General features: G+C 34.1%; 2 protein-coding genes across 3 annotated transcripts in view; both read right to left on the reverse strand.

Moving 5' to 3' along the window:
- LOC149785671 (uncharacterized) overlaps positions 1 to 26504 on the reverse strand; it is a 112925-nt gene that overhangs the window by 49023 nt on the left and 37398 nt on the right. Inside the window, exon 7 of the mRNA XM_089979496.1 lies at positions 3224 to 3292. Coding sequence (XP_089835622.1) covers positions 3224 to 3292 — 69 coding nt within the window. The remainder of the gene's footprint in view (positions 1 to 3223; positions 3293 to 26504) is intronic.
- On the reverse strand, positions 10603 to 25660 carry LOC149785673 (uncharacterized). 2 transcript variants are annotated; one of them, XM_089979503.1, is made up of 5 exons: positions 25395 to 25660; positions 22748 to 22952; positions 21939 to 22029; positions 17255 to 17302; positions 10603 to 12151 (listed from the first exon to the last, which is right to left on the reverse strand). In XM_089979503.1, exons 1-4 carry the CDS (start codon positions 25455 to 25457, stop codon positions 17260 to 17262), a joined length of 402 nt encoding a protein of 133 aa, XP_089835629.1. In that variant the 5' UTR covers positions 25458 to 25660; the 3' UTR covers positions 10603 to 12151; positions 17255 to 17259. The 2 variants fall into 2 exon arrangements, with proteins under 2 accessions (XP_089835629.1, XP_089835628.1); XM_089979502.1 differs by having other exon boundaries at positions 21939 to 22032.

The raw sequence follows: 26504 nt of genomic DNA on the forward strand, positions 1-26504 counted from the left end.
ATAAAAACTCAGAATAACACAAGTCTCTTGCAGCTAATTCCATACATATTATTAAAAACTGATTCATACCTTTTTGAGTCTGTAGATCTTGACTCCCCTGCTGCCACTTCAGATATGATATTTGATATGATGCTAATGCACGAGGCAAGAATACCCAATAAGAAGACAGAGCTCGCGGTATCCAATGGCAATGACATGCGCAAACCGCAATATGTATATGTGCAATGAGTTCACACACACTGGCTGCTGAGTGGGTGTGTGGCTATATACACACACATGGCAGGAAATATTTCACAATGTTGGTTTGTTCTTTTGGTATTACCATCATCTACATGAATCAAAATAATAATTTACCAGTGTGTACCATGTGGACACCAACTTTTGGTGTACTGTAAACTTTTGGTGTCCACAGTGTAAAATGTGTCCATAACGAAGGTTTATACTTTGGTTCGGTGTCCAGAACACAGTAAATCTGAGTGCACACACACACATACTGTTGCTGTTGTGGGTTTAATGCCAATTTTCAGCACATGATACAGGGGTCAAACTAGACTTGAATTTTAGGGAAAAGTGACTTCCCCTTTTGGACAGAACAGGGACAAGTAAAAGCTGAACAAGAAGTGGTAGGAAAGCAAGAAATATGATATATCTATAATGTATGTGCGTGTGTTTTCATTCTCTTGTTTGAATTATGCCCTCTATTTCTTGGTATGCATTTATGCATTTAACATTAGTTTAAAGCAATAATTTATTTTCAAGCAGAAAATTTTCTTTATTTTATGTATATTATAATCACATTTTGTATGTATATAATACAATGATATTAATTTGCGTTTATTTTGGCCATACGACTTAAAAAGAGTGTATTGTAATGAATTTTAACTGCAGGAATAGCTAGATTACAGTATTATTATTGCAACATAGTAAAACATGGTTAATCAACTACCATTAGGAAGTATTTTTGTTACTTTCTGACAGCTCACTATAAAATGGCAGTTGAAAAGATTTTGAAACATGTTTGAAACAACCCTGTACCATGTACACGAAAGCAAATGCACACGTCTTAACAAACTGTTTGTTTTAATTTCTTTATTGCTGCTAAAACATTACCATAACTATTCATAGACAACATACTGAAGCATTAAAGTCAATATATGAATGAACTAAGCCCTTCTTTCCAACACAGGCAACACGGAAATGCATCTATATATAATAGAGAGAGGGATTTTATTCATGTAACCACTCACTTTCTAGCTTCATTACAACAGTCCATTAATCGGACTGCAAATGTATGGTTTTATTGTTTGTCTATGTACTTGTAGTAAGGTCAGGGACTGGTTAAATAGTATTTGCTCTACTGCTTTATTTCTCTTTGTATTTTCACAAAAATGAGTTAGAAAACTTTTGACCCTACAACACTTCGCAAATTTCACACAACATAGCATTGTCCCGTACATTTCTGACCAACATAATTGCACTTTTAGGCTAAATCTTCAATAACATAATATTTAGACTTTGCTTTCTATAAACTGTATATTTTCTTTAATATGTTTGCCCAATGGTGTACGAAAACAGACTTCCCAGACACAGCAATGTCTGCCATTATTTCCTCATAACAGGTTCACTTAATGTTTCAAATGGATTTTGTGATGAAAATAATAAACATGCGACAGTTATTTAGATCACTGATTATATTCAAAAACTTAAATTGCTATTTACATACTACTGTTTAAATTTTAACACATTAACCCCAGGAGGTTTTTGTTGTTTTCGTCTGAAAATCGAGCAGGAAACACATTTTGAAAGCCATTTCTGAATACATCCGAAAACGCCAACTTCCAGGTGATCTCCCAATAACATACTGCCTAGTTGAGTTAGAAACATTGTTTTTCATTGGCTATTGGCTCGTGCATGAACAGAAGGGTAAAAATTTGATTAGAAAAAAATTGGGTCCAAAAAATTGAGGTTTTTCCCTCTGTATTTTGTAGTGCAACTAGAAATTCCAGATTATTTGGTATCATTGTAGAGTTACATCTGTCTACCTTTCTATAATACCACCCACTTTAGTGTATCATACATGACCTTGATGCTACAGATCTTGGCAGTAGGCTACTACCTTCTGCCACTTAAACTTGTCACCAGGGGTTAAAGTGTTAAAACACAAGTTTTTGTGTTTTTATCATGAAATGATAACTTAGAGAAATCAAGCAGTGATAGTTGCTAATTTACCTGGGAATGGGTTAATGGTAAATCAGGTATTAAAAGACATGCCTGTGAATGTGCAGGAGTATGTTTGTCAGGGCAACTGATATCAACACCAGCTATTTGATGGCTTGATGCATGCCTACAGTTCACCTTGAGCTACAGCACAACACTGGAACTACCTGGCTGGAGTGAGGGTGCATCTCAAACTAAAAGTTCATCTAAAAAACCACAAGGTGAAGTCATTTTCACTTTCCTAACAGAAGAAGCAAAGTTTTCATATCTTGAGTAAAGGCAAGCATTTTAGACCACTCAGTGGTAGCACGATATAAAAAGCTGACTAGGATCATTTACCTATAAACATGTCATAAGGCATATTCATGACTGTTTACACGGCATCTGAAAATCTAAGGATGTATTTGCTTTGCATTTGTTTTAAAATCTTAGCATAGTTGCTTTCTGATATTTTTTTTACAGTTCAAAGGAAGAAAAAAAACCTGTTTAAACTTAAAGGTGAGTGAAAATATTTGTGCACACAGTCATGGGGTAGGAGTGTATTTGGACTAATATTGTAGTCAGATACTATAGTCATTTCTATTTCTTACAACTACATAAAAACATGCTTTGCAACATAATAATAATAATGAGGATTTTGTATAGCGCTTAATCTTTAGAAGCTCAAAGTGCTTTACAACATTAGACAACACCTAAAACATAAAAAACGCATATAATGATATGATTAAAAAAACAAACACCATCACATTAGAAAACATGGTTTTGGAACATCACATCTGTAACAAAAAGATCAACTTGTAATATAGTGTATTGAATAACTACTTTTCGCAAGAGACCAGTTTTGTAAACAGATGTGAAGTCCCTCAAGACTTGTTGAACTATATGAATTATTTTTTTACATTTCCAGTCCTTTGCTGGTCAATATTGTGATACTGATATAGTGATGGATTGATGGATGGAAGTGCCAAAGGACAAATAATGAAGAGCAAGCAAGAAATACACATACCTTTTTCTTTTCTGATTCTGGTTGCCTTTGATGTCCCCGAAGCTTGTTAACTTGTGAATTTGGCAAGGCCTGAAGTGACAAAAATGTGTTTCTGAAAACGCTGTTGATATAGATGTCTTGTTTGCCCATCATTCAAGCTTCCTTGACTAAAGGAATATTTCATTGTTCAAGTTAATGTCTAGTTGGTATGCATGTCTCTGTTATTCTGAAATACAGTTTTTCTCCAAATGGAAGGGCCAACAGGCCAGCATTACAAAATTTTAAATAACTGGGGAATGAGCTTATAATTTGAAGAAAAAAATTCTGAAGTGAAAATCTACAAAAGTTTGGTCACAGTAGAAGTTGGCTCATCATCTTCTCATTGTGGAGATACAGCACTTAGACATAACATGGACTGCTTCGGAAGCCAAAAAGTTGCCATCTACATACCACATGGTGGGAATTTTCAGCAGTTTAGAAATTGCAGTAATTTTTGCAGTACCAGTGTGAGAGCACAAAATCAAATCACATAAAAAATCTCCCATCGTATTTATTATACAATCTCTAGCTCTGCAATTATTAAAATATAACTAGCAAAAATTAAAATCCTGTTTTTGTTTTTGAAAAATGTCAAATTTTAAAGCCATGAAAAATACCCACTCTATGGTATACAGTTTCTCTGATCTTTTTCTATACCAAATTTTTTTTAATTAAAAACATTTAATTCATAGTAAAATCACAGCTTATAGAGAGGTTAAAGGAACATGAATGGCTATTTCACTTGAACTACTGAATGTTCTGCCAGTTATTTTCAACCCCAAGCAAATACATATATACATGCCCATAAACATGTAAATATGCCCATCAAATACTCCTGTTCATGCCCATAAACATGTACATATATACATGCCCTTAAACATGCACATATATATATATATATATATATATATATATATATATATATATATATATATATATATATACCCACAAATATGAATAGTATACATGGCCTTAGACAGGTATACATACACATGCCCATAAACATGTATATTTACAACTGTATTCATGTAAAATTTGAGAACTGAAATGATGGTTGGTTGGTCGATTGTGCATTATACAGCACATCAGCATTGTATGGATACATTACCAGCATTGTATGGATACATTACCAGCACTGCATGGATACACTGGACCAAAAAAATGGTCATGTAATACATACTTATGCATCAAAAAAGGTTTATTACCAATGAAGGACAAAAGGAGAAAAACAAAATGATGAGATTGAAGGACAAGATGGCAAGGATGATATCTGAAGGTTCCAGGTTAACAGGTAATGTTGATAGTGTGCATAAATAGAAATTAGACAATAATTTAGGGTGATTGACCGTACACATTGGATACAAATATTTGAATAGGTTGCACACAAGATATATTTTAGAATAAATATTAGCTTTTCTTCAAGAAATTTAAAATACAAGACACATTTAAGGTATGAAAAAGTTCCTTCATGTGCTGAATGTTGTATGTAGATTGGAATCTATCATAAAGTGCTTCACTGCAAGAAACTCACTTGGGTGGCTCTTCACCCTTTTATATGCAAGGGCAGGTTATGCAAGTATAGCCAATTCAAATCCTTGCAATGACTAACTCTTCCTGATGGACGGTTCTGTAGGAAGTAGGCCATTCACCCAAGGTAGGTTTGTCAAATGGTGTTTGTTATTGTCAGCATCATTCCATTATGCCTAAATAAGGATTTTTTTTACCAAGTTTAAAACCAGTTTTTTCGAGATTGGGCTTGAAAAGATGGAATTGGAAAGAAAGTAGAAATGGATTTTTAAAAATTCCTATCACTTCTCTATTAGTCAGTGGTTCAAAGTCTGATTTGTCTAATTTTTAGACGTCTTGGAATAAAACATTTTCAGAAGTAATTTTCTAACCTGGGTTATTCAAAGAGGACTTAATACTCAGTTGTTTCCAATACATGGACATTAAAAGATACATGTCCAAATTTACATAAATATACATGTGTATAAATATATATGTATTTCCATTTACTACCTATAACATTAAATATGAATTAGTAACAGTAGCTGAGGGAACTGACAGCATGAATATAAATAAATTATTTTGGGAAAATAAAGCTTTCCAAAATATTAAAAATGATAGAAGTTAAAAGAAAAATATGTGAAATGTTTTTTTTACAAATGATCTAAAATGAAAGAAAATGGAAAATCAAAATCATAACAATTTAGGGCCAAACATTTTAATCTTAACCATATTCCTATGATATTCGCATATTAATTGCTTATGGTCAGATTTCATTTCAAAGTTTTTGTTATCAATTAGTCGAAACAAATCTGAAGGCTGACCTTTGGAATATGTAGAGTCTCAATAGTAAATCCTTGATAAACTTGTTTTTAACAATATGAACTTCAAGATGCCTAGAACAGGCGAAATGTTAATAAATGGTATGTTGTAGCTATGGAGTTTTCAAAGAAAAGAGTGTACAAAGGAACATGAATGCATAGATGTATATTAATGTCTTGCACAACAGTTTTATCTTCAAAGGTAAAAATGACAGAAAAAAACAATCTTCCATAAAACAGTTTATTACCAACTTATGTTCTGGTACGTAAGAGAAATGACATTGCAAATGACGAAACTTTTGCTTTTTAGCACAAACCTTTTTCTAGATGAATCTAAACTAACTATACATGAATTTAAAATCCATGAAATGAATATTAAAGAACTGTCAGAAAAATATTAGCAAAAACAATTTCCAATTTATAACACAGTATACATTCTGCCCTTTTGAATAGTGCTTTATGAAGATAACCAAAATGTGTGGAAACCACTTTTCTTTAGAATGACCTTGACCTCTAAATCAATAGGCTTCTAACTACTGTGTAAGGCATCCTTAACATTGTGCTGAGATGTTATCTCTATATACTGTTATCATGTAAAGATCATTTTTTCAATGACCTTGACCTTTCACTTTTTAACTCTAAAATCAATAGGATTCTTTCCTAATGCAAGTGAAAGTTGTCCACAATGTTTGGTAACTGCAGATGGTGGACACCTTGTTTTATTGTACTAAAACATTTTTCTTCTTTCAGTCAGTGACAATGACTTTTAAGCCAAATATCAATAGGGTTCTTCCTCATAATGAATGCAAGTCATCAACCAACTATTGTAAATGTAGATGATGGACCAATCAAGTTATTCTTTACACCTGAAATTGGTAACAGTCACATGAATAGACAATCAGATATCATCAGAACACAACATACTCCACATTATGGCAGGTATATAAATAAATAAATTGATAAAACCGGAAGAATACAAGCACTATTCTTCAAAACCACCAAAATGACTTTACCACTGGCCAAAAATATTCAAAACATCAGACAGACTTTATGTTGTTTTAGTTTCACCAAGTAGGCCCTATTATGAAAACATGTGACAACTTTACCTGTACAATAGTAGTGATATGAAATAAACACTCAACAGGCAAAACATGAAAATATAAGGGGCCATTCCATTATGCTTGTTTCTTTGCAAATGGTAAAACTAGCAAATGTTAAAATCCTTCTAACAAAAATATCTGGCAAGATAACAAATGCGCAACACAAAAGAGCTCACATTTATAAACTGAGAAAATGAATATTTTCCTACCAATCTGATGCAGGTATGACATGCTGCAACAGTGCACAAGTTTGCTACACTATCTGGTAATTGGCTACTCTATGCTGCCACCATGTTGGCTTAAAGTGATGGTAGACTGGTTTTCATAACTTCCATGCAAGATACAATACAGATATCTAGCTGTCTTTGAACTATCCAGTCTACTAGACAAGTCTAATCCACTGAGCATTTGGACTGACTATACAAATATGTTTATGGCAATCACCCAAATAATCTGTACTGTAACCTCTGAATATTCTAATCAAAACTCAATAAATGTAACTCTTGATCAGTTCAGCTACAACTCAGTTATAAAATTCTTTCCATGAAGTGGTGACAGAAAATTACCGGGTTTTCCCAACTTTCATCCATAGTTGCAAAATTCAAGGCCATTTCATGGTTGGAATAAAAAAAACTTTTCTCCTGACTTTTTCCAGATTTTCCGGTAATGTAGGAACCCTGTTAACTAGATATGAGTTACTGTGCAGAACTGAAATTAGCCCATTCTGCCATAACATTTCAAACCTCTGTAAACAAATAATACTTTTGGATTTACATCCAGCCTTTTCCGAAGTTTAATCCTGAGCCCTTATATATAGCTCGAAATGAAACATCAATTATTTAATAATGAACGCATTTTAATAACGAAAGCAGACACCTATGTTCCCAGCCTCTGCATGTTAATAGATCAAGCTATTTGTACAAAATTAAATCAGGAACAACTATTTACACTTTAGAGTCTAATAGAAAATCCCCCACCCATAGATGCATATAATCTTGCAAGTAATGTGCATTGTAATTATCAAATTTGAGTTTTATGCAGCCCAACCCATGGGAATGGCATAAGATAAAAATTCGTACTAGAAAAGGCACATGAGATCACTGGTTGCATAAATGTAGAAGATCTGATGAACTTTCTTCAGTTTTTGAGGAATCCTACAGTGAAAGCTGACACCCTTTCAATTGAAAAAACTATTTCATCATATTTTTAATACCAATTTTCATGAATTCATATGATCAAAAAACGTTAGAGTTACACTTCTGTTACTAAGGTTACCAAGATGGTACTCATTTACATGAAAAGAAAACTAAGGAGAACGAAGGCACTAGTTTGATGTATAGAGCTACAGGAACATGTGCCAAATGTATTTTAAGTTATGCTTATAAAAACAATCTTACGAATGTACAGCTTCTTCGCTAAAGAAACATATGCTAATAAGTTCCTAACAGCACATCCAGAATACAAGTTTGGGGGTAGACCAATTCCAAATTTATTCTGGAAAATAAATTATACATTTTCAAGTCATTTCCATGGAAAATGTTAAGAATATTTAGTACGAGCTATTTGTTCCTTGTTTCGACAGTGTCTATGTCAATTTATAACCCGTCTGCATGAAAATATGATAATGAAGTGCTGCAAATAGGAAAAAGGGATATTTACACCTAAAGTTTTATTCATGTACAAATTTTCAAAAATATATACTAAATGTTTTCAATTTATATTGCTGAAATGTTTGATAGGCAGGCTGACAGAACAGTTGCTATAACACTGTTGGTATTTTGCAATACATCACGCCACTTAATCTAATCTATGATCACTACCCGTGATAGAGTACAAAAGTCTCAACCTGAAAAAATATTTGTGCTATAAACATACACTGCTGCTTTTACAAAAATATTTATTTAATAGTTAACAAATGAACAATAAAGAAATGCACTGTTAATCATGTAAAAGATTTGGTGTCGAGTTTTCATTCACAATAACAGTATATCCATGTTGGAAATACATGTCAAATATATGCTTCATTACATTTGCTACAATCATTTCATAAAGGAAGCATTACAGTAAAACACAGCTTGTATACTGTGATAACTGGTATAGCAGTCAAATAATTTAAGATCAGTTTTTGCTTATTGTTTCCACATGGCGAGATGCTTTAGTCACAGTAATATTCAATATGTGTCTAAAATAAGTAAACCAAAAGCAAAATTGTACCCTAAAATTATGTGGTGGCTACCCCAGTTACAACTTAGTATTGCTCAAGTTTAGTGTTTCCAAATGTCTCTAATATTCACAAGAATCTGCAAATACTGCCCCATTTACATTATGAAGAAAAAAAATGGCAGTCAAAGATCCAAGACGCTCCTTAGAAAGTGACATAAACTAAATGGTCAGCAATCTGTACGTGTACATATACTCTCACATCTCCTGCATCCCTGTCCTTTGATAGAGTGGAATGTATAGACCAAATGAAATACAGAACTGTTCTCAGAAGAGTTCAGGTACAATGATTCATCAACATGCACATTTTTGATGATAAATAACATCTGTACCAAGTTTCAAAGCAACCCAATAAAACCTGCACATGTAGTTGCATTCATAAAAACCTCTCATACACTATATCCAGCTTTAAGTCCAAAAAGGTCACCAATTTGCATAAAAACTTGATAGAGAACAAAGATACATCTATGTTCATCTTTTGACAGTGACAATAATATTGTAATAGACCTGAGGGCTCTAAAGCTGTAATAGGATGGATGGGGAGGATGGTTTTTCTATGTCAAAAATTTAACATGTTACGTCAATGAATATAAATAAACTGCTGAAGGAATGAATTTGAACACTATAATGTATCAGAATTGTATAGATCGCGACTTACCTTGATATCTGTATTAAACCATTCATGCTGTATGTCAAGTGTGATTGACAGTCATGTGGTAACAAATGTCATCGAGTTCAATCTCGCACATTGTTAAATACTCACAAAATCTTCTGGAATCTTATTTTGTATGAATGTCACACCCAGAAATGTGTTTATCACACTTAAATTCCAATCCAAATCATCATTTGAATAGCACTAAGCTCGATGACTCCAACAGCTGACATCACGAAAAATATGTCTGCAGGCAAGATGGCCAACGCTAGATCACATGACCAGTTCCATACAGTAAATTTGTCCAATTCACATTTTTGATTAAATTTCACTTGTTAATTGTAAATGCTGGCTTCTTTTATACACGTATGTTTTGAATATTTAATAGTGTATTCTTCATTTTTATGCTGGTCAATGTGTGTGTGATTTGGATTTTTAATGTAGCTTTAACAATTTTTCAGTCATATTGCTACGATGTTTGCAGTGCGGTAGTTTATAGTGATGTCTAGCACTGGGGCATCATGCCACAGACATGTAGCATGTTGTCCCTCCCAATCACATCTGTTAGTAACATTTATGTAAGTCTTTGGTATGACTCGGCCTACGTTCAAACCCATGACCTCCCGCATTCGAGGCGGATGCCATAACCATTTGGCCACCGGAGCTGTGGTCAATATATTTTCAATGTTATCAGCATTCATTGGTAATTGTGTACCCTTCAACCAAGCTTAGCAGTCTTGGTTATGACTTCAAGTACTTTGACATTTGAAGGACGCAGCATCATACATAATGTTTATATATTTGCTAAAGACAGAGTGTAAAAAGACAAGTGATGATAGTTACATTGTATATTAACCATCAGTTTATGTCACAAGTTGTGGAGTATCTGTTCAGCACCATCAGACCTGTTCAATGTCCCGGACAAGCAATGATTGGTTAAATTTTCATCACATGACTATTTTCCAATGAGTATAAATAGGAGCAAAATTTGAAATTCTACATATACCTGTCAACATTAGCGCCTCTATCAACATCTCTCCACCAAATAAAATGAACACTGTATTGAGGTAGTTATAATTACAACTTTATTTAATGACATTAAAAAGCTCATAGATACTTATAAAAATATGACAAGTATACAAATTTTAATTTCTTTATTCTCAATAATAGTCTGGAATTAATATATATAGTACAACAATAGGAATCAATTCAATTCAAACAAATTCAAGTCACTGTTATTGATTTAAGCTTAATATAAAAGTAATACTGTGCCACATAAATAAGCAGCTATCTCGCACCATCCATTTCTTGCTAAATAATTACGTTATGGTTATAAAGGCCAGCATATCATAGCATTTGTGCATGTTACACATAATCAAACATGTACATTCATGTTTTATTCATATTTCTTGTATTAAGCATCTTGTCAAAATTTCATAGTCAAAAATAAAAAGGTCCTGACTTTGAGCATTTCTTTAAATTTATTATTCCATTTACACAAGTTAGCCCATAACCACCACCCCCAATCAGTTACAATATGTACAAGTTTGGCACATTATCATAAAAAATACTTGCTGACAAACCACTAATGAGACTGTGTCACACAGTGCTAGCTAACAACAAAAATGACTAGCAACTCCCACAAACATTACTGGAACATAGTCATTGATATGCTCATGTTCTAATCATCTTAAGTCCCTCAAAGAGACATGATGTAATGAGATTTTTTTTTATTCCAATAAAAGCCCATTTATTGTCTCATCTGTCTCTATACTGTTGCTAAGTTCAGTTTCATTTAAACATACATTATACCAGGGAGGCATTTTTTTTTAAAAATACGTGCTAGGGCACTTTGATTTCACAGTTCATATTATATTTATAAAACAAATTCTAAATTGCATCTATGGGTGAGTACCCCACATTAAAAGTACTTTCCCCGGGTCCCTGGTATGTCTTACAGGACTAACAACCGAGTATTAAAATGATATCCAATAACGAAGTACAACATACCAAATTTGGTGATCAAAATGTTTTCTGATATGTCCAACTTTACATGTTAAAAAGTAAACCTGTAAGTGAAGTACAAAATTCTTAGGTCAATAAACTTGTGGTGCACAAATGTCAAGATACAAATACACCCTGGTTCAATCCTTTCATTAGGCATCAACCAAACACTACAAAGAGTGTTACTAAAACCCAAGTTTCAACAAGATCAGCTATTCTGGAAAAGCAGAGATAAAATCAATTTCAAGATGGCCAGCATAACATCCCTATTCCATTTCCAATGGAGACCATTTTCATTTCAAATCAAAAAGATATAATAAGAAGTATTTCAGTGAGAGAGAAAAAACATGCTAATGTGGGAATCCATTAATGAAGAAATAGCAATGTTTTTAGGATGACCAATATGCCAGGTGGAGGATCTCTAGTATTCCTAATTGATGAGCTGGTGGCATTTACTATTGATTTGTGCCTCTGACCGCCTCTGGATGCACATTTTCTTATCCTGCAGGCTCTGTTTGGCTGTATCATGGAAGAAGTCCTTTCATGAGCAGGTGGCCAAATGCTGTTCTGATAGTGGATATTCCTTCTTCAGTCCATTTAGTTTTTCCTGAAACAGATTTTTGTGCAATAACTTTCATATGTAGTCTTCAAGTCCAAGAATAAGATAAGGAAATATGTACATATTTAACTATTAGCTCTGAACTACACATATGACGATAAAATTGTTAATACAAATTTTTCAGCCTTTACTGGAATAAAAATAAAGAATATGTCACTTCCGTTTCTCAAGAAATAATTAGGAGTGTGGTGGGGATGGGGTTAGGGATTGTCCACAGGCATTATATTTCTGGAATATCATCAATATAAGTGGTCAATTGTGTGATGGGAGGTTCATATTGAAATAAGATGATCTGCTTCTACACCCATGTGGAACTGAAGGTTGCCAATCAAAGATGCAACTGTTTTTAGTTTCCAAAATTCAGAAGAATTTGAAAACGTTTTGAAGTATGCATGAGGAACATGTTGTGAAGTTGAGGTTACTCATCAGTAACATCAGTAAGCACCATGGTTTGAGTAGATGACCACCCTGGTGTTTAGACATCTTTGCATGTGCTCTCATGCCCATTTAAAGGGTTCTTTCAAAGTATAGAGATGCTGCCATGACTTTATTAAAATAAGAGTGATCCCCCTTGTTACTGAATAAGGTCTCACTGGATAGTTTCGTATTTTCACACCCCCCTAATTTTTAAGGTAGAAGGCATGAACCTAATTATCACAAGCCCAGCATTTATAAATTCACACATAAGCTAAATCTATAATGTGGTTCAGATTTACTTTGAGTTAGGCTTGGAAATAGGTTGGCTTGCTGGTGACTGCCTGTCACAGTTAGATTTGCATTGGAGATCAAATGCGTAACTTGGGCTGCAAATGAGCTGTCGACTTGGCTTACGTATTTATGTGTGTCTGCTACAGAGGTAAATATCTAAAAATCTTGATGGTTGAGGGGTGATGAAAAGTATGCTAATTTGTTATAGTACTAGTGAACTTTATTCATGCATAAGGCACATACTGATTCTTTTAGCTGCCTTGTCACAGAAAAATATTCAAAATAGCTATTTCTTGTCAAAAATGAATGTAAAATTTAGGGGTTGGTGGCAGTGTTGGTTCGGTATAAAAACCACCAGTTGCATCAGGAATTAACCTGATTACTTCAGTCAAAATCTCACATGTATGCTTTCTACAAAAATCATCAGTTTGCTTTTATTTGTATCTTCAGTGTAAAATTATTCTCATTTTTCTGTAATTGGTCATCGTCGGATGAAAATTCACCAGATAAACTGTTCAGTGAGACCTTGAGAACCGGTGTCATTTTTTCAGTCTTGTCAAATGTGATTCACTGTGCCATAAATCATTTCCTTATTAACTCCATACCTTGAATCTGACATAGTTAGGTATTCCAAACATGCACTTCATATAGATTTTATTGCACTTATTCATAGTAGAAGAAGGGACTTAACTCAACAGTTTTAATGCTACCAGGTATTGCTCCTGATCCATTCTCCTAATGAACAACAAAAGCCTTATAAGTTTCAAGCAAGGTGGTTTAATTGAAGTATTTCACATACTTATTCAGTTTATCAACATTTTCAGTATAAACTTAGTATATTTTCCTAATTTTATGATGATTGCCTTAATTTAATGCTCTTACATCCATATCTACTCATGATGTAATGTTTCAATACATATATTTCATCTTATTTACAGAAATTTAAGTTATAATGACCTGTATATAAGAAGTTCAGGGTTTTATTTTCTTGTAGGCCTCAAGGTGTATGGGAGCACACCTGCCGAAGTGATATTGCTAACAGCAGGACAACATCAACAATTTATTGGGAGTCAGACATGCCAATTGTTGTGGAGCTTTCACAGGAACAAATATATCTGCACCAGTTTCATTGAAGTTTTTGGTGAGTTATATTAAATGGATGTCCCTTTTTTACATTGTGTTTTTTCTCCTCCCCTTTTTTACTTTGCATGATTTTCTATTTGCTTTAGATTCAGTTCTATGCAGGTGACAATCACTAGCAAAACACACTTCTAAATAGCAGCAACTTCAACAACATTATGTGCCGGCCAGTATGAAAATGATTTAGAGGTGTCCTTCTTAGTGTTCTTAAAATACATTATCCATGCATATTGTTTTATCAACAGATGGGATAAATATGGGTATAGAATTTCATTGTTTAAGTTTCCCAACTGATGTGGTTCAGTTTACAAAGATTGGTCCATACATTTGATGTTACCTGATGAGTTGCCTCCCTTAAGACTACCTTGGATTTCTCTATTCTAGAATAGATTTGACCTTCTTCATGAAATCAGTGAGAGAGTTCTGGTCAGTTTATATATGCCGTGCATCGTTATTATTCTTTCAAGTACTTGCCATGTACATTCTGCAGCCATTGTACAAGAAATTCAGCTTGGCTTCTTTTACATCTTTTATTCACTACTATTTCAGATTGCATGAAGAGTTGTATTATTTGTGCTCTCAGATATCTCTGATATCACCAGGCACTAACAAGACAGGGTGTATTAGCTATGAAAAATGATGAAACTGACATTTATAAAGAAATTGTATGTTTCAGAGGGGAAAGTAATACATGAAGTATGAAGCTGTCTCATAGCTGTTGCTCTGTTTGATAGCTTTTGGTCATCGATAAATTCAATAAATCATAGGAAACAAACAATTTTGAATTTCAAACTTCTGAAGGTTGCGTTTTATTTAGAACTGGTAAAAGTTTTGAAAATAAGAAGATTTTCCCTTAATCAGACTGCTATTTGAATTCTTAAGGTCTCACTGGATAGTTTCGTATTTTGATACCCCCCTAATTTTTAAGGTAGAAGGCATGAACCTAATTATCACAAGCCCAGCATTTACAAATTCACAAATAAGCTAAATCTATAATTGGTTCAGATTTACTTTGAGTTAGGCTTGGAAATAGGTTGGCTTGTTGGTGACTGCCTGTCACAGTTAGATTTGCATTGGAGATCAAATTCGTAACTTGGGCTGCAAATGAGCTGTCAACTTGGCTTACGTATTTATGTGTGTCTGCTACAGAGGTAAATATCTAAAAATCTAGATGGTTGAGGGGTGATGAAAAGTATGCTAATTTGTTATAGTACTAGTGAACTTTATTCATGCATAAGGCACATACTGATTCTTTTAGCTGCCTTGTCACAGAAAAATATTCAAAATAGCTATTTCTTGTCAAAAATGAATGTAAAATTTAGGGGTTGGTGGAAGTGTTGGTTCAGTATAAAAACCACCAGTTGCATCAGGAATTAACCTGATTACTGCAGTCAAAATCTCACATGTATGCTTTCTACAAAAATCATCAGTTTGTTTTCATTTGTATCTTCAGTGTAAAATTATTCTCATTTTTCTGTAATTGGTCATCGTCGGATGAAAATTCACCAGATAAACTGTCCAGTGAGACCTAAGAGGTGAGTAGGAATAAGAAAGGGGGGGGGGGGGCAGAAGACATGACCATACTTCAATATTTACTTAACACTGAAGTATCCATACTACTTTTTGCCTGCTCCCTTCTGTTTAAACTTGAATGAACTTGAAATTCTCGAAAGATGTCTACTATAGTTGTAAAAGCATTAATCTGTTGATGGTTTCTTCAATTAATCTGTTCTTTTCCTGTATGTAAATAGTGTTCTTTGCTAAGAACCTCATTCAGTCTGCCTCTAAAAGCTAGCTTAGCCAGCTTGAACAACTTTGGAAATGGTTCTTTATTGCTGATATACAATTTTCCACAGCTCATAGGTATTGTCTCAAAATATCTCCCAAATAATATTTTTTTACTAACACTAGCTCAACAAACTTTTAACTGCCATGAATCATTTTTTTGCTGACTACTGTGCGAGATTTCTTATCTGTTCCATTGATGACAGTACTGTATCAGGGTTTCAAGTCCACCACTGCCATTGTTGTCTTGTTCAGACTGAGGCATTTTCATCAAATGAAATATCTTTTCTTTTTCATTTTTCTTTAGATTTAGATCCATATTTATTCAATGTGTCTAAACCTTTAGAGTACTCTAGACAGTATTGCAGAAAAAGATTCCTGAGTGCTCAATTGTTTCAAGAAAAGAGATGAAAAGTGCACTCTACAATTTAAAATTGCTTGTATTTTAATCAGGCTTGGTAATCTACATTTCTAAATTTAATCTGAAAATACCACAGAATAGGGGGTTGATCAGCATGCCGTCTGTTTTTATCCAATCTTGCATGAACATCAGAATCGCAGTCGATACCATTTAAATTCACTGAAATTATCTGGTAAAAATTTTCCAGCTCCAAAAATCTGATATTCTTGAAAAATTTAAAAATGGTTATCTATCATCAGCTTTCATTTCCCAAATGAAATCATACAAAAACGAACCATGTTATGTTAGGATTGATCCATTTTTGGTTTTTCTAGACAACACATATTTTAAACCTGCTTTTGTAAAACTTGCTTGATAAATTCATTGTTGCAACTACCACAGAATGAGGGCATGTGTCAATGAAATTTACTTTCACAACCATTTATGTCAAGACGATGAACTCAATCCTGTAAACAATTCCCTACTGAAACAAAGACACAGGTCAATATATGTGGTATGAGACCTCTACAGTAGTATGACTTGTGTTGTGACAAACACTATTTAAATAGAAATGTTATAGTGCAAAAAGTACATTATTCCATGCATGACTTGAAACTAATTTGCATGAGTTCTTATGCACTACTGCTCTCCAAGCCATCAAATTCATTTAAAAAAATTCATGGTTCACTCGTGCACCCAACCAAAATATTGGAAATATATTTGTAATGTTTAAGACTGAAATTTTACTGAAGTTTCAGAAACTAAAACAAAATTACATTTATTGTAGTAGCAAATACACACAAAAATCTTAAGCACTCTGTTCCACATCATAGACACCATAACTGAACTGACTTTGTTTTAGTCATTTATGGAGTTTGTAACTGACTTTCAACACAGAATCTTAAAAATGTCAGTATACTAGGGCTATTCTGGAAAAAGAAGGAAAAGAAAGATCTGTGGAGCATAAAGGATGAAAAACTACATCATGATGCTAACCTCAAATTAAATAAATATTTTCAAGACACTTCATACCCATATCTAAATTTTGTACAACTTACTTCTTTTACATGTTCTCCTCTGATGTGTTGGGGGATCTGTCTCCGAATCTGCAAGAGGAAGCAAACCTATTAGCAAGGGTTCGTAATAAACAAACCCATTATATACCCATGTCATAGGTCTCTTTTCTTGCAGAAACTATGGAAAAAATAAACAAGGAATTTCCTCAGTATGGCAACTACAGATGCATTCCAAGAACACAAATGCCCCACCACAGAAAAAAATGCATTCCCTCCCACAACCTATTTTGACAGATGCAACTGTAATATTCTCTTTGATATGTAGTAGGTACAATGCTGGTCTTGCCACTCAAATCCACCTGGATCTTCCTTTTTTGTCCATTTATTTCTTTGCAAAAGTACTAGATGTGCTCACTAGACATCACGTTCAAGTTGACAAAGTGATGCAATGCTTTTGTCAATTAGGCCTACCTTATCATATTCAAGTTGATACAGTGATGCAATGCTTTTGTCAATTAGGCCTACCTTATCATGTTCAAGTTGACAAAGTGATGCAACGCTTTTGTCAATTAGGCCTACCTTATCATGTTCAAGTTGACAAGGTGATGCAATGCTTTTGTCAATTAGGCATACCTTATCATCTTCAAGTTGACACACAGTGATGCAATGCTTTTGTAAATTAGGCCTACCTTATCATGTTCAAGTTGACAGTGATGCAATGCTTTTGTCAATTAGGCCTACCTTATCATGTTCAAGTTGACACAGTGATGCAATGCTTTTGTAAATTAGGCCTACCTTATCATGTTCAAGTTGATACAGTGATGCAATGCTTTTGTCAATCAGGCCTACCTTATCATGTTCAAGTTGACAGTGATGCAATGCTTTTGTCAATAAGGCCTACCTTATCATGTTCAAGTTGACAGTGATGCAATGCTTTTGTCAATTAGGCATACCTTATCATCTTCAAGTTGACACACAGTGATGCAATGCTTTTGTAAATTAGGCCTACCTTATCATGTTCAAGTTGACAGTGATGCAATGCTTTTGTCAATTAGGCCTACCTTATCATGTTCAAGTTGACACAGTGATGCAATGCTTTTGTAAATTAGGCCTACCTTATCATGTTCAAGTTGATACAGTGATGCAATGCTTTTGTCAATCAGGCCTACCTTATCATGTTCAAGTTGACAGTGATGCAATGCTTTTGTCAATAAGGCCTACCTTATCATGTTCAAGTTGATACAGTGATGCAATGCTTTTGTCAATTTGGCCTACCTTATCATGTTCAAGTTGACAGTGATGCAATGCTTTTGTCAATTAGGCCTACCTTATCATGTTCAAGTTGATACAGTGATACAATGCTTTTGTCAATTAGGCCTACCTTATCATGTTCAAGTTGACACAGTGATGCAATGCTTTTGTCAATTAGGCCTACCTTATCATGCTCGTGAATCATTTGTGAAACATTTGCACTACACTGATAGAAATAATCATAGCACATAATTAGTACATATTTTATAGTTTTAGCTTGATTGCAACATACTTTTCACTCTATTATTTAAATCTTTTATTCATATTTTGGATCTGCAAAGTGACCTTTCACCACTGGTTATTTTCTTATGTAGATCATACCAGATGTACATGTGAATAAACTGATAGTTTCAATCACCTCAGTTCATTTGAATGTTAAACTCTTGGGGAGACAAGTTAAGCAATCTCACATTACCTCTACTTTCCCCATTATGTTATTTTATGGTGCCATTTTGGAAAGAATTGATACAAATTTGTTTAGAATTTTCCTTGCTGTATCTCATTAGTAAGACCACAAAATAATGATATCATCATCTTAGTGTATCGCATTCTGAGAGACAATGTAGTTTTCAATTTGTGAATTGCTCACATAGAGTACACTACATGTCCATTCCATTTTCATATTGGGCATAGAAGTTTTAAATATATATAGTTCAACTGTGCTTTTTATGTCTCGTATAAAGGAAGGTTTTCTTAACATTTTTTCTGGCAAGAGGATACACCCACCTCATTTTTAAAAGTCCACTACATGGATAAGATACATGTGTACAGGGTCTGTACCAAAACTGCATGACAAAATTCAAGATTTTTCAACAAACTTTCAAGGTTTCCAAAGCCTTTTCAAGACAGTTTTGCTTGCTATTTTAACACACCTTCTGCAGCAGTGACATCCAGGAACTTTATCAATTAATCATACAATGTAAGATGACTCCCCTGATATTTATGTTTATGAATAATGGCATAATGTAGCATGTTCTGTCATCAAGTGACAGCAGAAAAAGAAGCCAAATGTTTAGGAATATTTAACACACTTGGCAGCACATATTGAAGCTTTTCCACAAATTAAAACAATGTTGCTTTAATCGGACTTTACTTACTCGGATGCATCTTTTCTAATAAGTTCAAATTCTCCCACAAGCACATGGATGTGTCATCAAGTTCTGTTAACCTACGTTTCAGTTGGCTGGAATGCAACAGAAGCTGGGAATGCCAAAATTGGTTAAAAGTATGATGAATATCTTGAATGAATATAAGTTATCTAATCACTAACTTCAATATTAGTATAGTTTTATTCGTTTTGTTAAAGAAACATTCTTCAACTTGATCTGACTTTGGCATTCCTGGTTTCCATTGTATTTCAGCCAACATCATCTGTATTTTCTTTCTTTTGGAAATTTCAAGGTTTTTCCTTTCTTTTCAAGCTTGCCTAAGATAATTCCCAGTGAGACAAACTTCAAGCTAATTTCAAGGCTTTTCAAGAAGCCTTTGCAATTCAAGGGTTTTCACGGACCTGTACTGACCCTGATAATGGATTTCCCTACTTTCAGTCACTGTGACCCAGATCATAAACTTCTGTGTCCAAAACTGAAAGAGTTATTATACAAGCTATCCACAAAGATTGGTAACTCTAAATGTTGATGGAAAACTCAGGCTACTGTGTGGAAACCAAACCACTAATGTATTCACGGAAAAAATTATAGCAATCTGTTTCAAATGGAATTGATTGGTGTATTAAATGCATACATAGCTGCCAACCCCCTAATACCAAAATACTGGCTGCTTATGACAAAAATACTGATTTTCAGGAACAAATACTGATTTTTAAAATTTTAATGCATATGTAACTATTTACAACATACACAACCATCAGTAAAGTAGGACAGTGCCTGACATACTTATTTAATGTCAAAGATGCATGTGTTGCACACTTGTACTTTCCGGAATGGCCTCATGTTCCATTTGGATGCCCATTCAGAAGGTGCAAGAGTGCAGCACACTCAGACACAGGCTGTTTATAGGAGCCTTTTCCACACCTTATGTTTTTTCCAATCATTATCAATTTGAATGTACCAACTTTCACGGATGATCTCAATTCTGTGTAATTTTCTTACTGAACTGTTTTTGGTCTAGCATACGAGTAATCCTTTGCGAATTTTACTGTCTGGAAAATGTGTGCAAAATAAATCACCAGCAACACTAGTAACTGAAAGATGAATGTTTATTTCTAAAAGAAATTTAATAAACCGAATTTCAATCAAATTACATCTAGGTTCTCTATTGTATTTATAAGTTCAGGCTGAATTGTGTATGATGAAGCAGCAAGATGATGTTTATTAGCTTTTTTGTGCTCTTATATTTCATGGGCACCTCCATGCCCAATAGCAAAATCACACTACACAATTTGCAAAACGTTGAGTTTTCTCCTTTACTAGATGGTTTCACGAATCTAAATAAGATGGCACAATTGTCCTTCCAGTTCTGTTTTCTTGTCTTTCCTGGAAAAAGTTCTGAATATTCTGCTTTCCTGTTCAACATGATTAGAAGTTGAATATTACGAAGATGAGATACAGTGACAGCAGTAAATGTTTGCAAAATCCAATATGGCGGATAAAGACAGGCATGGTAGCCTCGATTTTGAATGAACCAATCATATTGTAGAACTGTATTCCTACATACATATGATACATTTCTATCAGAATGGAACCGAGTGCCCATTCTAAACTGAAAATTGCAAGGAAATTTTTTATTATTTTTTTTTAATTTAACATTTTGTGCAAAAAAACATACACCCATATTCAGGTCCACAATACAGGACAAATACAGAAAAAATGGGACACTTGGCAGCTAAGTGCATAGGAAGAAGACAGGCAGACAATGTGTTATGCCATGACATGTAAACTGTATACACATGGAAACTTGTCTGAAAATATTACCTGTACTAGATCCATTCTACATGTTACCCTTTGCGATGTCACCCTTTGCGATGTCCCTCTCCCAATTCTCATCATATGCTTTGCTTTGTTCCTGTTTTTGACCACTCTGACCTGTCATTCTCCTCATTGACCAATGGTTCATACAAGCACTTTGAAACTTTTATGCAAATCAACACTTCAGTACCAACTCAAATACCAAGTTAATGCATATCTTGATTGGTGAAAATAACTTTGGATTTACGAAGAGGACAAATACCAATCTGAACCTAATATACTGACTTCTTTTCAGGAAGATAATGTAGAAACATCATTACATATTTTTGAAGAAAAAGTTTTAAAAATCATTCAGCGAGGCAGGCTTTGGGGATACTGTGGAGATGAGAGGAGCACAATGTTAATGCCATTTTTAATACATTCAGAGGTGACCGCAGCTATGGGGCAGGAATAAAGTAACGCTTACCACTGCTATTATGATTTCATACCTGTGTTGGCCTCTGAAATTGTCATCAAGACATCTATTTCCATCTTCATTCGATTTATCACCATCAGCACCCATCCCACATATTTCAGCATCTTCTGAAAGGTTGAAGACACTAATAAATATAAACTGAAAAATTATTCTGAGCCGGTCATACAATTTGCAAATAACTGAACATTATTTCTAAAAGAAAACCTTTTGTATTTTTCCTCACTTAAATTTCACTGGCAAAACAGACTTTACTCACTAAGCACTGATTCATAATTACAGTATAAGAACTGTTGACCATATTATTGTTCAGTGCTTGAAGCCAAGAATCATTCTCATTATACTGAGTATCAAATATTGGTGCAATAATTTCATTCTAAATCTCCGATCACAAAATTCTGAAGCATGCATTATACAGACACTTTTGGAATTACAATCATTATTCAAGAATAACAAAGTTATTGTCAAGCACAAGTCACTGCATATACTCAATTTTCTGAATATTTCTTTTTATTGTTAACCAAGAACTGCAAAATATTTTTGTTCAACTAGGCCTAGGTGAACACTGTTTCAAGAGGTTCTGAGGCACGATAGTCGAGGTGCAATCTGAGTCATGTACTCTATATCAGTTTTCAGAAAAGGCAATCTTTAAACAAAAATTAGTCTGAATTCACTTCTATTGTCAAAATTTCATTCATTTCATGCTGTTCACTCTTACTATGAGACTTCAAACAGCACTTTAACTTCTGGATGTAACTGAGGTTACTTCAGCTCCACAAGCAATGTAAATGTTTTGGTAATAAACAAGATTCTATTCTAACATACCTTCTAAGTCATCAATGACAATATCTTCCAGTGTTTTCCCCTTATACTTTGCCACCTGACAAATATCCACTGCCATCAATAGGCGGCTAATATTGGCAAGCTCTACTGATAACTCATGCAGGCTGTAGTAAGTTTTACAGGTGTAAACTTCATGGCCTAAATGGCGTGACAGCCAATCCAGCTCTCCTCCTTTGAAACTCATGACCTATTTAAAAAATATAACATTATATCCTCTAGTGATTTCATTTGATTTCTCATTAACTTGGAAAGTAATATCTTTTTCCTCCAATGAAAGGCCTATATTGTCCTTGCCAAATTTTGACATTAACAGATGGAGTGAAGCCGCAGTTTCCATAATGGAAGAAATTTGGATACCTTCGACATTTTCCACAGTAATTTACAAATGGTCAACTTCAGAAATATCCATATCATTGAAGATAAATGCAGAATAATTATTTGAAGAAAAAAGCCACTAAATAACGATGTTACAAGACAAATTTGTCTGGAAAGAAAAGGCAAATTGTATGTATTCCAGATTTAGTTGCAGGCTATTTGGTGAACAAAAATGTCCTCTTCATAATCATGCAAATGGACTTCTGATTTGTCGCTATACATCTTGTGTTGAGTTCCAACAGTCTGGTGATAATTATACATGAAATGAAAATACAAACAAGTGCATGAAAAACTTCTCTCTGCTTCATCTTAACCAAGCTACATGGGATAAAGAAAATGGCAGACACAAGTTTTACTGCATTGTACAGCTGTACATATAGAGGCAACCCAAGTACTACATGCACCCACAGGTACTGTGCATGATCATTGGAAAACATGTAAACAAATGTTCTGTAAGTCTTATAATCACTGCAAGTTTTAACTATAACCCATTACCTCACCACCCACCCCAACAACAGGCCTAATTCTTTCCTCAACAGCAAGATTGCATATTGATCTGAAATATTTGGCAACAAAATTAAAGTTTTCATCTTGAAACCAAATTTTTTTTTTTCCTCACTCTAAAACTTGACCATTCACCAAAATTATTGATGGTTTAGTAAGACATCTAGTATGTAATGTACAGCAACTGATTTAACGTAGAGAACAATTCCTCCTTCAAGTCACCATGTTTCTGATATTTGACTTTCACATTCACCCGCATATCAACAGACTTGTCTTGCCTGAAGTACAATGTTTAGTGAAAGTTTATGATTTAGAATGGAAGTGGGGAGGGGTGGACTATGACCTCAACATTTAAACATCGCACCCAACCTTTCTTCAACACATCTAGTACATATTAACAACAAGGTTTCATAAATGTACATGAAGTTGAACTAAGCTTATAGTGCACATACAACAAAGAGATGGATGGATGGACAAGGGGCATTTCTGAACATGATACAACATTTATTTTTGTTTGAATATACATATGTAAGAATACTTTTTTCCTTTTAAAAACTTTGCATGTTAGAATTTGCACAAATCAAAACGTTTTGAGCAATTACAAGTTGAAATAAGCCACATTATGAAATTGTTGCATCTAAATTATCTTCAAGATATATACGTCACCTGCTAGACACTGCACCACATTCCATAGCTGCTGATCTGTGAAACACAGGTACTAACAACTGTGTCCCTGAGCTTTGATCCAAGGACTCCAAACATGCCAATGGCATTTCTTTTCCCACATTTTCTTGTATCATATTTCATGCTAAAAGCGAACAGTACTAAAAATGGTACATTCTACTACAACCTTTTGTTAATAGTCCTATATAAAGGCAAGAGTGCAGTTACTATTGACCTTTTTGTTAATAGTCCTATATAAGGGCAAGAGTGCAGTTACTATTGACCTTTTTGTTAATAGTCTTATATAAGGGCAAGAGTACAGTTACTATTGACCTTTTTGTTAATAGTCCTATATAAGGGCAAGAGTACAGTTACTACTGACCTTTTTGTTAATAGTCCTATATAAGGGCAAGAGTACAGTTACTATTGACCTTTTTGTTAATAGTCCTATATAAGGGCAAGAGTACAGTTACTACTGACCTTTTTGTTAATAGTCCTATATAAGGGCAAGAGTACAGTTACTTTTGACCTCCAATGACTTCAAAGTAAATAAAGAGCTAACTCTCCTCAAATGATACAATCAAGAATGACCGCAGATGAAACCAAACAAGTTTATAGAGGAAACTATTAGGGGTGAAACGATTCAGCGATACTTTTGCCATATTGATACATGCATTGATAAACGAGGTGAAGAATTGATACAAAATTATACTTACCCTATACAAGTTACTTTAATCTTCAGCTGTCATAAATAATTATTGTCACTTGCCTTTTCATTCTTTAAACTGAGAATTAATAATGTATTGTATCGTAGGCTGTGTATCATGAATTGTTTATATACGCAGCAAAGGTTATCATTTAACCCCTAGAAACTACACAGATGGAATGCATGACAATGGACTCATTTGATAATATTCTGTGACTTGGTGGCAGGCAAAATGTTTTCAGCACCACTGATACTTCTTAATAATTATTGTTGCATAACATGGTGGATATGTTGCTATTTGGGAATTTGGTATAGGAACCAATTTGGGTACCAATAAAGGACATTGTTAAAAAAACATCTGATAATGACTATTTTTATTACCTGAAAAACTGTTGCTGCATATTTCCTCATTCTTGTTGCAATGCTTTTTATTTCTGGACACATCCTACTTCAGCTGCAACTTTCTGAACTACTTGCCAAGAGTCTATTAATCCAGTTTCAGGTTGTGATGCGAAGAAGTAAGGGCTGGATTTATGCACACAGCAAGGAGAATGAATTGACAAAATCACATCCAAAGCTGCTTTAACCTCATCTGTCACTATAAGTGGGACTGGTCTGTGCCTTTTTCCTTCAAGCTGCACCATGTCCAGTCTGTAACATAAAATGTTTCAAATACATTGAGGACTGTGTATACTTTTATATCACGATTGCATTCTTATGGGGTAGCAGAGAATAGGGGAGAGGCCATTGATGTTGGGAAAGCATTACACAAACTGTGAACAGAAGTCTGAAAAGCAATTTAATAAATTTGGAATTCTGTATAAAAAAATGATGCTTTTCTCACTAGGTATCATGACCCTACTGTCACAAACATTCATATCCAGGTTCAAGTCATGGGGCATGATCTGTTTTTTGGTATCCAAGTTCGCGTCTTTACTAGAGTGTTTTGTGTATGCCCTTTGGCAGCCTATGTTACACATAAAGATCAAAGATCGGCATTTCAAGTAACAATTGTTTCCATCATTTATAACTCTTCAGAAAGGAGAAAGTGATCAGACTACTTGATTATGAGCAATATAAGGCATGTAAAGTTTTGAGATGATCATTCAAGCTTACTTTGAGACAATGCTAACATGTATCTGACATCTTGGTTATTATCTTGGGGTAAGACAGCCAATTTCCGCTTGGTACAGTACTAGAATCAATGCATATGGGTGTAAATATATGGCATGTGTTCCTCCCATTGTGTATGCAGAAGAAACTATATGCTTGATGTTCACCTCGTCTTGTAATTAATTTCCCCTATTCTGAAATGCTTGGTATTGCTGTATCCAAATGAAGTCCATTCTTGCATAATTGTTATGGATTTGATACACAGTTTTACAAATAAACATACTGCATAGTTAAATAGCCTATGTATGGACACATTTCATTCTTTCATTCTGAGAAAACAGTTTCTGAAGTTGCTTTGCCTTCCATGAAAAATGACTG

Source organism: Sinohyriopsis cumingii, chromosome 13, assembly GCF_028554795.1.
Source record: "Sinohyriopsis cumingii isolate HCF-2022 chromosome 13, ASM2855479v2, whole genome shotgun sequence".
Classification (NCBI taxonomy): Eukaryota; Metazoa; Mollusca; class Bivalvia; order Unionida; family Unionidae; genus Sinohyriopsis; species Sinohyriopsis cumingii.

What these genes read in the sequence shown, in the direction of transcription:
- LOC149785673 (XM_089979502.1), bottom strand. Translation starts at nt 25,457, where the DNA reads ATGTGTCCAGAAATAAAAAGCATTGCAACAAGAATGAGGAAATATGCA. An exon ending in ATGCAGCAACAGTTTTTCAG is followed by an intron (nt 22,953 to 25,394) that starts GTAATAAAAATA and finishes TTTTTTAAATAG; the next exon opens with GTCATGAGTTTCAAAGGAGG. An exon ending in TGTCATTGATGACTTAGAAG is followed by an intron (nt 22,033 to 22,747) that starts GTATGTTAGAAT and finishes TCAACCTTTCAG; the next exon opens with AAGATGCTGAAATATGTGGG.